Genomic DNA, 15,243 nt, shown 5'->3' on the forward strand with positions numbered 1-15,243 from the left:
TAAGTTTCAGGCTTAGCATATGTTCTTCCTGACAAGACTTGCATTCTGGAGGTTTTGGGTTTGAATATTGGGTCTAGTTTATATTTTCCCTGACAAGATTTACAATCGGGAGGTTTTGGGTTTGAATATTGGGCCTAGTTTTATATTTTCCCTGACAAGATTTACAATCGGGAGGTTTTGGGTTTGAATCTCTGGCCTAGTTTATATTTTCCCTGACAAGATTTACAATCAGGAGGTTTTGGGTTTGAATCTCGGGCCTAGTTTATATTTTCCCTGACAAAACTTACAATCAGGAGGTTTTGGGTTTGAATCTCGGGCCTAGTTTATATTTTCCCTGACAAAACTTACAATCAGGAGGTTTTGGGTTTGAATCTTGGGCCTAGTTTATATTTTCCCTGACAAGATTCACAATCAGGAGGTTTTTGGTTTGAATCTGGGGCCTAGTATATATATTTCTTGACAAGACTTACAATCAGGAGGTTTTTGGTTTGGATCTTGGGTCAGGTATGTTCTCCCTGACAAGACTTACAATCAGGAGGTTTTGGGTTTGGATATTGGCATTTTGTATTTTCTGTGTGATAATGTGCCAATGAAAAGGGTAAATATTTCACAGAAGCATTTTGGTGTTGTTGTTATGTTAAGGTCTCATAAGATTTTTCAAAATGAATAATTATCTATCAGTATTTGTGCACTGAAGATAGTCTCATAAACATATTGTATTTCCACCTGAGTAAGTTTTCAAAATACCTGTCTTATATAAATGGCCTTAGTTTAGATGACCTCAGATATTTGTTATGGAGGGTAAGAAACCCGATACAGGTAACATGCTTAGTATGTTTATAATGATCTATATGGCACATATTATAATTGCGACACACAATTGTGCCAGATACAGTCCGTGTCTGATAACTTCGGAGTGACGTATTTGGACGAGTCCAATTCAGAAGGGTAATCGATAATCATCATTTGTCTAAGTAAACACTTATTATACTACTACTGAAACGCTTACATTGAAGTAGAAGATTAGTATCGGTCGTAGAGCGTTAGCCTTGCATGTGTGATTCTTTTATATTTCCATTGTCGCGTTGGTTTGAATCCCACAGTGATTTATACTTTTTTTTAAATCCTTGCTTTTTATCTGTGTTTTAATTACATCTTTTTTAAGACAAATGAAAATTTTCAAAATGCAGTAATACAGCACTACGGTATACAATAACGAAATAAAATATGAAAAAAATGATGATGCTTGAAATAACCTTCAGAATATTTTGTAGTATGCATTAAGTATCATTCTTATACTAAACAATGTTTCTCTTTGCAAAAAATACGTGGACGTCTCGGACATGTTGACTACACTAATACTGGCAATATACCAGAGAGGAATTTAACCTGCACGAAATTTCCGAGTGTTTTCTTGACTATGCATTCATAACATGATGTGTTTACACAGAGCTGATGCTTGGTCCCCTTTAAACAGAAATTAATTTAATAATATTTCTATCTAAATAAATAAAAATATATTCAAGGAGAAATGAATGATTATGGTGGTTACCCTGAAAGAGTAACAAAAAAAAAAAAAGAGAAAAAAACAGCAACATTCTCCTCGACTCGAGCCTACGGCCCGCAATATTCAATATTTCAAAGACTAATGCTTAACCACTGAGCTACCGGGACTGACTGACATATTGTAAACAAATATACCTAATATTATTGTTTATGTAAGCTGCTTTACCTATTTTGTTCGTTCTATAAGTCCAGAAAACATAAACAAACGTGACGTCACTCCGAAGTTATCATACACGGACTGTACGTGATGTAAAATGCACTACGAGATACAATCTCATATACTATATATTTTAAGAAATACCTCACCCAGAAATGCAGGGTAGAATAAACAGAAAGTTTTATACTTATTTCTGCTTTACTACAATTTTTAATGTATTTAAGTCCATATTTTGATAGTTGAGCAGATATAATGTGTTGCATACAAAATGTACCGGTATTAAATTTTAATTTCAATACATTGCATAGAATATCGATGTTATAAATGTTTAAATACTGCTATAAAGTTTCCACTTTTGTCATATTTAGGTGGTATTAGTTTACCATGGGTAAAGGTTTTCTGCTGTTATTAAAAGTGGTAATTCAGATTTTGGTAACTGCTTTTTAGCTCACCTGTGATCGCTCAATGTCCAGCATCTGTTTATCTGTCGTCTGTCAACATTTAACTTGTGTATGCAAAAGAGGCTGTATTTTTCAATTGATCTTCATGAAATTTGGTCAGAATGATTGCCTTGATGAAACCTAGGTTGAGTTTGAATATGGGTCATCTGGGGTCAAAAACTAGGTCACTAGGTAAAATCAAAGAAAAATCTTGTGTATGCGATAGAGGCTGTATTTTTCAGTTGATCTTCCTGAAATTAAGTCAGAATGATAACCTTAATGAAATCTAGGTCTAATTTGAATGTGGGTCATCTGGGGTCAAAAAATAGGTCACTAGGTCAAATCAAAGAAAAACCTTGTGTATGCAAAAGAGGCTGTATTTTTCAATTGATCTTCATGAAATTTGGTCAGAATGATTGCCTTGATGAACTCTAGGTTGAGTTCGAATATGGATCATCTGGGATTAAAAACAGGTCACTAGGTCAAATCAAAGAAAACCTTGTGTATGCAATAGAGGCTGTATTTTTCAATTGATCTTAATGAAATTTGGTCAGAATGATTGCCTTGATGAAGTCTATGTCAGGTTTGAATATGGGTCATCTTGGGTCAAAAAGTAGGTCACTAGGTCAAATCAAAGAAAATGCTTGTTTACATCCAGAGACCACATTTTTGGTCCAATCCTAATGAAAATTGACCAGAATATTAATTTTGTTTCCATGAAATCACTTGGTCAAACATGTTTACAACTGTTATGGTGTGTTTCTCAGGTGTGCGACCTAGGGCCATCTTGGCCCTCTTGTTTGAGACTCTTACAATTATTTATGTTCATATAGCATTTAAGATTTAGAGTATGTCATCATTCTCTGCAATTTCAGGATTCTGTGAGTTGATGTTGTAATTTAAGATTCTCTAAGTTGATGTTGTATTTTAGGATTCTCTGAGTTGGTGTTCTATTTTAGGATTCTCTGAGTTGATATTCTATTTAAGGACTCTTTGAGCTGATGTTCTATTTTAGGATTCTCTGAGTTGATGTTCTATTTAAGGACTCTTTGAGTTGATGTTCTATTTTATGATTTTCTGAATTGATGTTCTATTTAAGGACTCTTTGAGTTGTTTTCTATTTTTGGATTCTCTGAGTTGTTTTCTATTTACAGACTCTCTGAGTTGATGTTGTATTTTAGGATTCTCTGAGTTGATGTTCTATTATAGGATTCTTTGAGTTGATGTTGTATTTTAGGATTCTCTGAGTTGATGTTCTATTTAAGGATTTTCTGAGTTGATGTTCTATTTAAGGACTCTCTGAGTTGATGTTCTATTTTAGAATTTTCTGAGTTGATGTTCTGTTTAAGGACTCTCTGAGTTGATGTTCTATTTTAGGATTTTCTGAGTTGATGTTCTGTTTAAGGATTCTCTGAGTTGATGTTCTATTTTAGGATTTTCTGAGTTGATGTTCTATTTAAGGACTCTCTGAGTTGATGTTCTATTTAAGGACTCTCTGAGTTGATGTTCTATTTTAGGATTTTCTGAGTTGATGTTCTATTTAAGGACTCTCTGAGTTGATGTTCTATTTAAGGACTTTCTGAGTTGATGTTCTATTTAAGGACTCTCTGAGTTGATGTTGTATTTTAGGATTTTCTGAGTTGATGTTCTATTTAAGGACTCTCTGAGTTGATGTTCTATTTAAGGACTCTCTGAGTTGATGTTCTGTTTAAGGACTCTCTGAGTTGATGTTCTATTTTAGGATTTTCTGAGTTGATGTTCTATTTTAGGATTTTCTGAGTTGATGTTCTATTTAAGGACTCTCTGAGTTGATGTTCTATTTAAGGACTCTCTGAGTTGATGTTCTGTTTAAGGACTCTCTGAGTTGATGTTCTATTTTAGGATTTTCTGAGTTGATGTTCTATTTTAGGATTTTCTGAGTTGATGTTCTATTTAAGGACTCTCTGAGTTGATGTTCTATTTAAGGACTTTCTGAGTTGATGTTCTATTTAAGGACTCTCTGAGTTGATGTTGTATTTTAGGATTTTCTGAGTTGATGTTCTATTTAAGGACTCTCTGAGTTGATGTTCTATTTAAGGACTCTCTGAGTTGATGTTCTATTTTAGGATTTTCTGAGTTGATGTTCTATTTAAGGACTCTCTGAGTTGATGTTCTATTTAAGGACTTTCTGAGTTGATGTTCTATTTAAGGACTTTCTGAGTTGATGTTCTATTTAAGGACTCTCTGAGTTGATGTTCTATTTTAGAATTTTCTGAGTTGATGTTGTATTTTAGGATTTTCTGAGTTGATGTTCTATTTAAGGACTCTCTGAGTTGATGTTCTATTTTAGGATTTTCTGAGTTGATGTTCTATTTAAGGACTCTCTGAGTTGATGTTCTATTTAAGGACTCTCTGAGTTGATGTTCTATTTTAGGATTTTCTGAGTTGATGTTCTATTTAAGGACTCTCTGAGTTGATGTTCTATTTAAGGACTCTCTGAGTTGATGTTGTATTTTAGGATTCTCTGAGTTGATGTTCTATTTTAGGATTTTCTGAGTTGATGTTCTATTTAAGGACTCTCTGAGTTGATGTTCTATTTTAGAATTTTCTGAGTTGATGTTGTATTTTAGGATTTTCTGAGTTGATGTTCTATTTAAGGACTCTCTGAGTTGATGTTCTATTTTAGAATTTTCTGAGTTGATGTTCTGTTTAAGGACTCTCTGAGTTGATGTTGTATTTTAGAATTTTCTGAGTTGATGTTGTATTTTAGGATTTTCTGAGTTGATGTTCTATTTAAGGACTCTCTGAGTTGATGTTCTATTTTAGAATTTTCTGAGTTGATGTTCTGTTTAAGGACTCTCTGAGTTGATGTTGTATTTTAGGATTCTCTGAGTTGATGTTCTATTTTAGGATTTTCTGAGTTGATGTTCTATTTAAGGATTCTCTGAGTTGATGTTCTATTTTAGGATTTTCTGAGTTGATGTTCTATTTAAGGACTCTCTGAGTTGATGTTGTATTTTAGGATTCTCTGAGTTGATGTTCTATTTCAGCATTGTCAGAGCTGAAGTTCAAGTAAAATGTTCTCTGAGTTGTTGATATTCTACTAGTAAAATCCATCTTCTCAGAGTATTGTTTGAACAAAATACTAGCTCAGAGAACCCTTTTATAAAATATTCAGTTTAAAGAACTCAAAGATTCCTTTTTATAAAGCACCAGCTGGTGGAACCCTATTAAAAAAAATACCAGTCAATTACCGTATTTTCCCGAATTAAGGCCCCCCCTCTAATTAACGCCCCCCACCCGTTTTGGAGGGGAAAAAAAGTCAACAAGAACGAAAAAAAATCACCTACCTCATTTTTATAAGTCCACATAATAAGTAATTTACAGTTAAGTATCCAATGTATTAAGAATTAAACACACTTTTAAACAGTACATGTACCGTAAATCCAAAACGTTTATACTATGTACGGTACGTATCCAATCATCAAATAGAAAATTAAACGGTAAATCCATTTTTGATTTGTTTTTGCACCACCCGCGCACAAGCTTCCTGTCGACTTTAAACAAATTTGTGGCAAAGTGTTAACCTTTTCTTCGGCAGTTTTAATAACTTTTAATTTAAAAGCCGGCACATAAGCAGCGTGTCAAACGACTGACATTGTGTATTGCAGTACCCGCATGTATTAAGGAAAATATTATCGGAGTACACAGCTGTTTGGGTATGATGGCGTAATGTGTAATGTCGCGAGCGTGTCACGGAATACATGAGGTACCATATTTAAATGCATAATTTTAAGACACACTGCATTAAATTGGATGCCAAATAATTACGTTTTGGGGGAATTAAACAACACAGAAACACTTTACACTTGGTTTGAACAATGTTTTTAAGTTTTGTAAAAAAAAATATTTTTTATTTTTTTACCTCAAATGAACGCCCCCTCTTTGGAAAATGTAACGCCCCCGGGGGCGTCTATTCGGGAAAATACGGTAGCTATGCCATTTTAACCTTTAATACCCTGCTGGCGGCCAGTGGTTTTTCCTTTGCGACCAGTGCAAACCAATATTGGCCTTCATATCTCTGCACTGTTCGCTATTCAGTCAGTATGTTTCCAGTGAAAACCCCTTTCAATGAGAAGTGATACTGTCCAAATTGAATGACGGAAAAGTCCATTTTAGAAATTTAGCTGGGTAAAGGTTAAAAATATCAGCATTATGAAATGTAATATTTTGTTATTTCAGTTTGCCTTCAATGACAGTCATTCACAGATGGTGATACACTGGGCTGGCAAGAACAGTGATGTCATAATTGCTCTAACTAAAGGTATATATTCTGTATTATGTTTCATAATTAGTCAAATTTCATGTGATCAGAACAAATATTGTTTAAGTTAATGTAATTCTATACATTTTACCCCAGAAAGTCTTCTCTTTATTTGTATTTGTCAAAAATATAAAATTTAAATAAAACCTGCTTCTGGTGTATACCTGAGCTAATTCCAGTGTCATAAAATCTACTTTAAATTTGGGCAAGGATTCAAAAATAAGCACATAGATATACATTTTATTAGTTCACCTAAACTGGTTCAGGGTGAGCTAACAGTATAGGCAGATGGTCTGGGTCCATTTTTCTTCATCCACAATTAAAACATAGGCATTTTCTTCTCTGAGATTACTGGTTAGAATTGAACCAGCATCCTGGCAAGACTCTCTCAAATGGTTCCTCTTGATCTCTTTTAGAGCCATTAAACTTTTATATAGAACAATCTTTTAACCAACTACTTCCTATGAACCACTCAATAGATTTTCATCAAACTTGATCTGAAGCTTCCTGGTAAGATCCGCTCCCTGGTTTATTATCCCCCGCCGATGAAATCGGGAGGGGGGTATTGAAATGGCGTTGTCCGTCCGTCAGTCCGTCCATCCGTCCGTCCGTCCGCAGCCATTTCTCAGTAACTACTTGGTAGAATTTCATGAAACTTGAAATAAACATGAACCAACATACTGCGATGATGCCCGTCAAGTTTTTTTTTGATTGGTCAATTTCCCTCAGAGTTATTGCCCTTGATTTAATAAAAAATGTCCGTCTGCAGCCATTTCTCAGTAACTAACAGGTAGAATTTCATCAAATTTGAAATAGACATGAACCTAGATACTGTGCTGATGCCCGTCAAGTTTTTTTTTTGATAGGTCAATTTCCGTCAGAGTTATTGCCCTTGATTTAATGAAAAATGTCCGTCTGCAGCCATTTCTCAGTAACTAGCAGGTAGAATTTCATCAAACTTGAAACAGACATGAACCAAGATACTGCGACGATGCCCTTCAAGTTTTTTTTCGATTGGTCAATTTTCCATATAGTTATTGCCCTTTAATTGTTTAAAAATCCACAGATCTGTACATAACAAACCAACCAATTGGAAGAATTTCATTAAACTTCTTTCATTCTTTTCCATGAACATTTATTATAAACATGTGATGTTGTGTACCTACACCTGTCACCACTTTACCTTGGTCCCCCCCCCCCCCATTTTTTTTTTTTATTTTTTTTTTTTTTCATTTTTCATTTTCTATCAATATTTATAATCAACATGTAAACTGTTGTATCCTCACCCCCCCCCCCCCCCCAGCCCCACCCAAACAAACCATTCATTTTCTTTTAATTTGATTTTGACTAATGAAATTATTTGCTTCTTGGTAACATTCTTAACTTTTTGCTGGATATATTTTTTTGCCGTTCCTCAACTCTGACCCTTTCGGCGGGGGATTCCAATTCATCGAATTTGCTTGTTCAGATGGTTCTACCCTTTTTCATGACTAATTGAGCTAAAATAGAAAAATCTTGAAACATCAATTTATCACAAACTACTTGATGCATTGTTACTTATCTTGGTTTGTAGAGTCCTTGTAAAATGTATTAAGTTTGGCCAGAGGTTCCAGTTGACTCCTTTTAGGTATTGCTAAAGATTAAAATAGAAAACTTTAATTGATTCGTTCTCATGAACTGCCTGATGGATATTCAATAAAATTGAAATTTAATAAAATAAAAAGTAGCATCCCTACATGGACCTATCTCAGATCTGTGTGACTGGTTCTGCTTGACCTCTTGCAGATGCCACCATGCCTAAAAATAGAAGGTATTTTAAAGTTCTTTTCTTGAACATCTTGATGTATCTCCACACCAAATTTGCTGTGTAACATCCTTGTAAAGTCCTCTCTCAAGTTTGTTCAAATGGTTCCACTTGACCCCTTGTAGGGTCTATTACAGCTAAAAATAGAAAAATCCTGAAACATCTTCTTTGAGTGAACCACTTGATGTATCTTCACCAAACTTGGTCAGTAACATTCTTTTAATGTTCTTTATTAAGTATTCATATGCTTTCGCTTGACCCCATTTATTTCCTGCTACACTAAAAATAGAAAAATCCTTTGTGTGAACCTTGATGTATCTTCACCAAACTTCGTTGGTAGCATCCTTGTACAGTTCTTCATCAAGTTTGTCCAAACGGTTTTGCTTCATTCCTTTTACAGGCCACTAGTGCTAAAACAGAAAAATACCTTCAATTGACTTCTTCCCATGAACTTCTGGATGGGTCATCATAGCATTCTTGTATGCGAAATTGCAGTACATGACCCTATTTTCACTGTCATAAATTTTGTAGTATGTCATGATGCTTTGAAAAATTTAGGTTAAATCAAAGAAAAATTTAGATCTGAATGTGTGGACCTGCCTTCTCAAGGAAAGTACCAAGTCTCTAGTAGAAGCGTTAAAGGATAGGTCTATTTTTGCTATTTACACAGAAGTACATAGTAAAGATAACACATTTTGTTATCCCCCGCCGATGAAATCGAGAGGGGGGTATTGAAATGGCGTTGTCCGTCCGTCAGTCAGTCAGTCCGTCCGTCCATCCGTCCGTCCGCAGCCATTTCTCAGTAACTACTTGGTAGAATTTCATGAAACTTGAAATAAACATGAACCAACATACTGCGATGATGCCCATCAAGTTTTTTTTTTGATTGGTCAGTTTCCCTCAGAGTTATTGCCCTTGATTTAATAAAAAATGTCTGTCTGCAGCCATTTCTCAGTAACTAACAGGTAGAATTTCATCAAATTTGAAATAGACATGAACCAAGATACTGTGCTGATGCCCGTCAAGTTTTTTTCTTGATAGGTCAATTTCCGTCAGAGTTATTGCCCTTGATTTAATGAAAAATGTCCGTCTGCTGCCATTTCTCAGTAACTAGCAGGTAGAATTTCATAAAACTTGAAACAGACATGAACCAAGATACTGCGACGATGCCCTTCAAGTTTTTTTTCGATTGGTCAATTTTCCATATAGTCATTGCCCTTTAATTGTTTAAAAATCCACAGATCTGTACATAACAAACCAACCAATTGGAAGAATTTCATTAAACTTCTTTCATTCTTTTCCATTAACATTTATTATAAACATGTGATGTTGTGTACCTACACCTGGTCCCAAACCCCCTCCCCCCCCCCCCCATTTTTTTTTTTTTTTTCATTTTCTATCAATATTTATAATCAACATGTAAACTGTTGTATCCTCCCCCCCCCCCCCCCCCCCCCCCCCCAGCCCCATCCAAACAAACCATTCATTTTCTTTTAATTTGATTTTGACTAATGAAATTATTTGCTTCTTGGTAACATTCTTAACTTTTTGCTGGATATATTTTTTTGCCGTTCCTCAACTCTGACCCTTTCGGCGGGGGATTCCAATTCATCGAATTTGCTTGTTTTGAATACAAATTCTTGAAGAATATCTCAATCTTTACATATTCACTGTATGGGATTTACCGTGTATCATCATCATTATTATGATTCTATAAACTTCCCTGACCCAAAGTTTGCTTCCCACCCCCCTTACCTCCCAAAACATCAACCAGATTTTTCAAAGTTAAAAACCTGATGGATTGAAATTAAACTTAGCATATAAGTGGCATATAGGAAAATCAAGGCTGGGATTGCATATAGGATCAGTGAGGTCAGGTTCAAGGTCAGTATAACTGATTTAATGTGCATTCTTAGAAAATTCCACTGGGGTGCAGTATGGTCTAGAGCATTGGGCCAAAGCTACCTTTTGTGCTGTGGAAAAGATGGGTCACGGTTTAAATCCCACTGTCAGAGCGCTTAATTTAATTTTTCTTATGATAAAAATGTCATTTTAATGCCATTGGATCAAGGTCAAGGTCACAGTTACTATAAACAGATTTTTTTCTCACTGTGATCATCAAAATAGTGGTTTCTGGTTTATAATTTTAGTTGGGATTTACTTACTGTCACCAAACTTGGTGTACAGCAAGCTTATCTGAAAAATTAGCTTGGATTATAATTCGGGTTAGTATTATAAAAATTAGTACATGGCTTCCAGTCAATATCTTTAGTTTGGGTACACTTGTTGTCTGCAAACTTGGTGTGTAGATAGCCTTTATTAAAGACAGAGGTTGGGAATATATTTTGGAGGTCACTCAGGTCAAGTTCACTAAAAGTAGAAAATTGTTTCCTCTGAATAATTTGATTAATCTGCATACTTTTAAAGCTACTCTGTGGTGCAGTGGGCTAAAGTATTGAAATCCTGGTCTGGGCCATAGGGTCAAGGTCAGACTTATGACGTAAGTCAGAAATTACATATAGCAGTGACACATCTAAGTTTGTTATATCTGTAGTTGTGAATGGCATGATTGGATGTAGTCAAATATTTAATAGAACATGACTGTTCATTTTGAAATGAACCTGTGGGCATGATGCATAGTTTGAAAACATGACTTTTGTGGAATTTCCACATTTCTTGTTTAGTTAAATAGTAAGTGCATTTCTGCTTTATTTTGGTAAAAAAATCATTCATTATAAGTTTACTTTATAGATGTTTTCTCTTAGGAAATTTAATAAATATATAAATTTTGCCTTTGGATAAACCCCAAACCTCCCCACTTCTGCATACAAATGTATACTGTTCCTATGTTGTGTTAGAGGTCATACAGATATCCATACTGTCAACATGTACTGTGCAAGGTCAGATTGAGATCATACAGATCTGTATGTCCACATGTACTGTACAAGGTCAGATTGAGATCATACAGATCCATACTGTTTCCACTTTGTGTACAAGGTCAGATTGAGATCATACAGATCTATACTGTCCACATGTACTGTACAAGGTCAGATTGAGATCATACTGTTCCCACATTGTGAACACAGTTAGATTGAGATCATACAGATCCAAACTGTTCCCACATTGTGTACAAGGTCAGATTGAGATCATACAGATCTATACTGTCCACATGTACTGTACAAGGTCAGATTGAGATCATACAGATCCATACTGTTCCCACATTGTGAACACAGTTAGATTGAGATCATACAGATCCAAACTGTTCCCACATTGTGTTCAAGGTCAGATTGAGATCATACAGATCTTTACTGTCCACATGTACTGTACAAGGTCAGATTGAGATCATACAGATCCATACTGTTCCCACATTGTGAACACAGTTAGATCGAGATCATACAGACCCAAACTGTTCCCACATTGTGTACAAGGTCAGATTGAGATCATACAGATCCATACTGTCTACATGTCCTGCACCAACATCAGATTGAGATCATACAGATCCATAATGCCCACATGTTCTGTACAGGGTTAGATTGAGATCATCATATAAGGTCCGATTGAGATCATATAGATTCATACTGTCCACAGGATCTGTTCAAGGTCAGATTGAGATCATACAGATCTATACAGTTCACATGTTCTTAACAATGTCAGATTGAGATTGTACAGATACATTTCTTTTCAGGATCTGTGGTCGGATCAGCGTTTTCGTTTCATGCTCGTCATACCAGCAATGTTTTTGTGTCGCACAATTATGGTCGAAATTTTACTTCATTGAACGACAAACTGAGGTTGTATAATGGAACACAAGCAGTTATATCACAGTTCTTCAATGCACCTTCTCTCAACAGTCATGTAAGTTCAGTCAAGAATAAATTTTATGCACCCTTTCAAAGAAGAAGCAGTATGTACCCACCTTCGCAGAAGAGGGAGTAAATTGTTTTGATAATTGTTGGCCAGTCTGTCTGTCAGTCTATTGGTTGGTCTCTAGACCATTTTGTTAGAGAATACTTGAGCACACAGTGGTGAAACTTCATGAGATGATTGACTGCGGTATGTCAGAGCCACAGTTACCACTATACTGAAAATTATTTTATGCTTAATAACTTGAAGACTTAAGTAGTAATAGTCATGAAACTAGGACAATTGCTTGTGGTCAGTAGATTACATCTATTGCTTTGGGGGCAAATAGATCAAAGTTCAAGGTCACAGTGACCTCAAGACTGAAAATAATTTCTGTTCAGTAGTAACTTAAGAAACCACTTTTCTCTCCTGACTTTGAGCTTCATGGGATGATTTCTTTTGTCCTGTAGGTGACCCCTTTTATTTCATGGGTCAGTAGATCAGAGATCAAGATTTCCTTTGTCCTGCAGGTGACCCCTTTTATTTCATGGGTCAGTAGATCAGAGATCAAGATTTCCTTTGCCCTGCAGGTGACCCCTTTTATTAATCCCCCGCCACAAATGGTGGGAGGTTATAGGAATGGTCTCCGTCCTTCCATCCATCCTTCTGTCCGTCCGTCCTTCCGTCTGTCCGTAACAATTTCGTGTCCGCTCCGTATCTGCTAAACCCCTTGAAGGATTTTCATGAAACTTAGGTCAAATGATCACCTCATCAAGACGATGTGCAGAATCCATGAGTCAGCCTTGTCGGCTCAAGGTCAAGGTCACAACTCGAGGTCAAAGGTTTGAACCTTCCATTTTGTGTCCGCTCTATATCTCCTAAACCCCTTGAAGGAATTTTATAAAACTTGGGTCAAATGATCAGCTCATCAAGACAATGTGCAGAACTCATGAGTCAGCCATGCTAGCTCAAGGTCAAGGTCACAACTTAGGGTGAAAGGTTTGAGCCTTCCATTTTTTGGTCTGCTCTGTGTGTCCTAATTCCCTTGAAGGATTGATATGAAACTTGGGTCAAATGATCACCTCATCAAGACAATGTGCAGAACTCATGAGTCAGCCATGCCAGCTCAAGTTCAAGGTCACAACTCAAGGTCAAAGGTTTTAGCCTTCCATTTTGTGTCCGCTCTATATCGCCTAAACCCCTTGAAGGAATTTTATAAAACTTGGGTCAAATGATCACCTCATCAAAACGATGTGCAGAACTTATGAGTCAGCCATGCCGGCTCAAGGTCAAGGTCACAACTTCGGGTCAAAGGTTTAAGCCTTCCATTTTGTGTCCACTCTGTATCTCCTAAACCCCTTGAAGGATTTTCATCAAACTTGGGTCAAATGATCACCTCATCAAGAATTCATGAGTCAGCCATGTCAACTCAAGGTCAAGGTCACAACTCAAGGTCAGAGGTTTGAGCTCTGTATCTCCTGAACCCCTTGAAGGATTTTCATGAAACTTGGGTCAAATGATCACCTCATCAAGACATTGTGCAGAATTCATGAGTCAGCCATGTCAGTTCAAGGTCAAGGTCACAGTTAAAGGTCAAAGGTTTACCCTTTCACTATCCATAGCAGTGGCGGAGGATTTAGCTGTCTTTCAGACTGCCTTGTTTCATGGGTCAGTAGATCAGAGATCAAGATCACATTGAAGTGAGGCTGAAAACCGTCGCCACTTTATTTTTAGCTCCACTATTCGTAGAATAGGGGGGCTATACTACTCGCCCAAGCGTCGACGTCGGCGTGACCCTTCTACGTTAAAGTTTTTCGGCGACCTTTGTTTTTCTGTCATATCTTCGTTACTATTGCTTATATCTTACTGTAACTTTACATAAACATTGTCCAGTATGCAAACAAAGTATGTACAGGGGCTGAGTCCATTATACCCAAGGTCAAGGTCACCAAGGTCTTATACTTAGGTTATTTTTAAGGTTAAAGTTTTTCGGCAACCTTTGTTTTTCTGTCATAACTTTGTTACTTTTGCTTATATCCTACTGTAAGTTCTCATAAACATTGTCCAGTATACAAATGTAGTATATGCAGGGGCTGGGCCCATTATACCCAAGGTCAAGGTCACCAAGGAGTTATACTTGTAATTATTTTCATGTTAATTTTTTTCGAAAGCTTTATTAATAGATATGTCTTTGGTACTTTAAAAGATGATGACTTAAAATTAAAATTATTTGTTTATAATCTTCATCTGCATGTGTGGTTACATACCCAATAACTCTTATTGTATTTTTGACAGAATTATGCCGCTTTTGTACTTAAACTTTTTTGCAATCTTTGCTTTCTGGATATTACTTTAATGCAATATAAGATAAAGACTTGAAACTTAAAATGTATCTTTATCACCATCATCTGCATGTGTGGTAACAATCCCCATATCTCTGATTTGTATTTTTGACCAAATTATGCCCCTTTTATACTTAATTCTTTTTAACAAACTTCGTTTTCTGGACATAACTTTGGTACTATATAAACTCAAAAAATATCTTTACCATCATCATCTGCATTTGTTGTAACAATCCTGATAACTCTAACTTGTGTATTTGATGGAATTATGCCCCTTGGTGTATCTTCCTTTTATAGTAGAGTTCTCTTATTCAGACATATATTCATTTTATTGTCAAATCCCCGAATAGTGGAGCTCGCTGTCTTACGGACAGCTCTTGTTGCTGGTGGCCAACAGATGGCACTTACTGTTTTGCGGGCAGTAGATCAATGTCAAGGCCACAGTGACCTCAACACTGAAAATGGTTTCTGCTCGTTAAGTAAAGAAACCCCTTTATCATATACAGACTTAGAACATTATAGGATTATTTCCTTTGTTTGAACCTATGGTAACATGTGCGATGTTTTCATACCTTACCACTACACCACCGTTTCAGTGGTTAACTGTATAAACTATTTTTGTAATGAAGGTATTTCTGGATACAAATACTGTGTACATATGAAAAATATCCAAAAAATTTGGCGAAGATTAACAAGTACCAGGGTCAGTACTTACTGGCAATGAATGTAAAAGATACAAATTCATGTCCCCATTAAATACCCATTTTTTGCAGAAACAAGGGTTATGC

The 15,243-nt window shown here is 35.9% G+C and overlaps 1 protein-coding gene across 3 annotated transcripts in view; it reads left to right on the plus strand.

The window, feature by feature from the left end:
* LOC123560877 (sortilin-related receptor-like) overlaps positions 1-15,243 on the plus strand; it is a 91,264-nt gene that overhangs the window by 21,403 nt on the left and 54,618 nt on the right. For all 3 annotated transcript variants that reach the window (XM_053552535.1, XM_053552534.1, XM_053552536.1), the window contains exons 2-3: positions 6,385-6,466; positions 11,956-12,125. In XM_053552535.1, the coding sequence (XP_053408510.1) occupies positions 6,385-6,466; positions 11,956-12,125 (252 nt within the window). The remainder of the gene's footprint in view (positions 1-6,384; positions 6,467-11,955; positions 12,126-15,243) is intronic.

The sequence above is a fragment of the Mercenaria mercenaria genome, chromosome 10 (assembly GCF_021730395.1).
Source record: "Mercenaria mercenaria strain notata chromosome 10, MADL_Memer_1, whole genome shotgun sequence".
Lineage (NCBI taxonomy): Eukaryota > Metazoa > Mollusca > Bivalvia > Venerida > Veneridae > Mercenaria > Mercenaria mercenaria.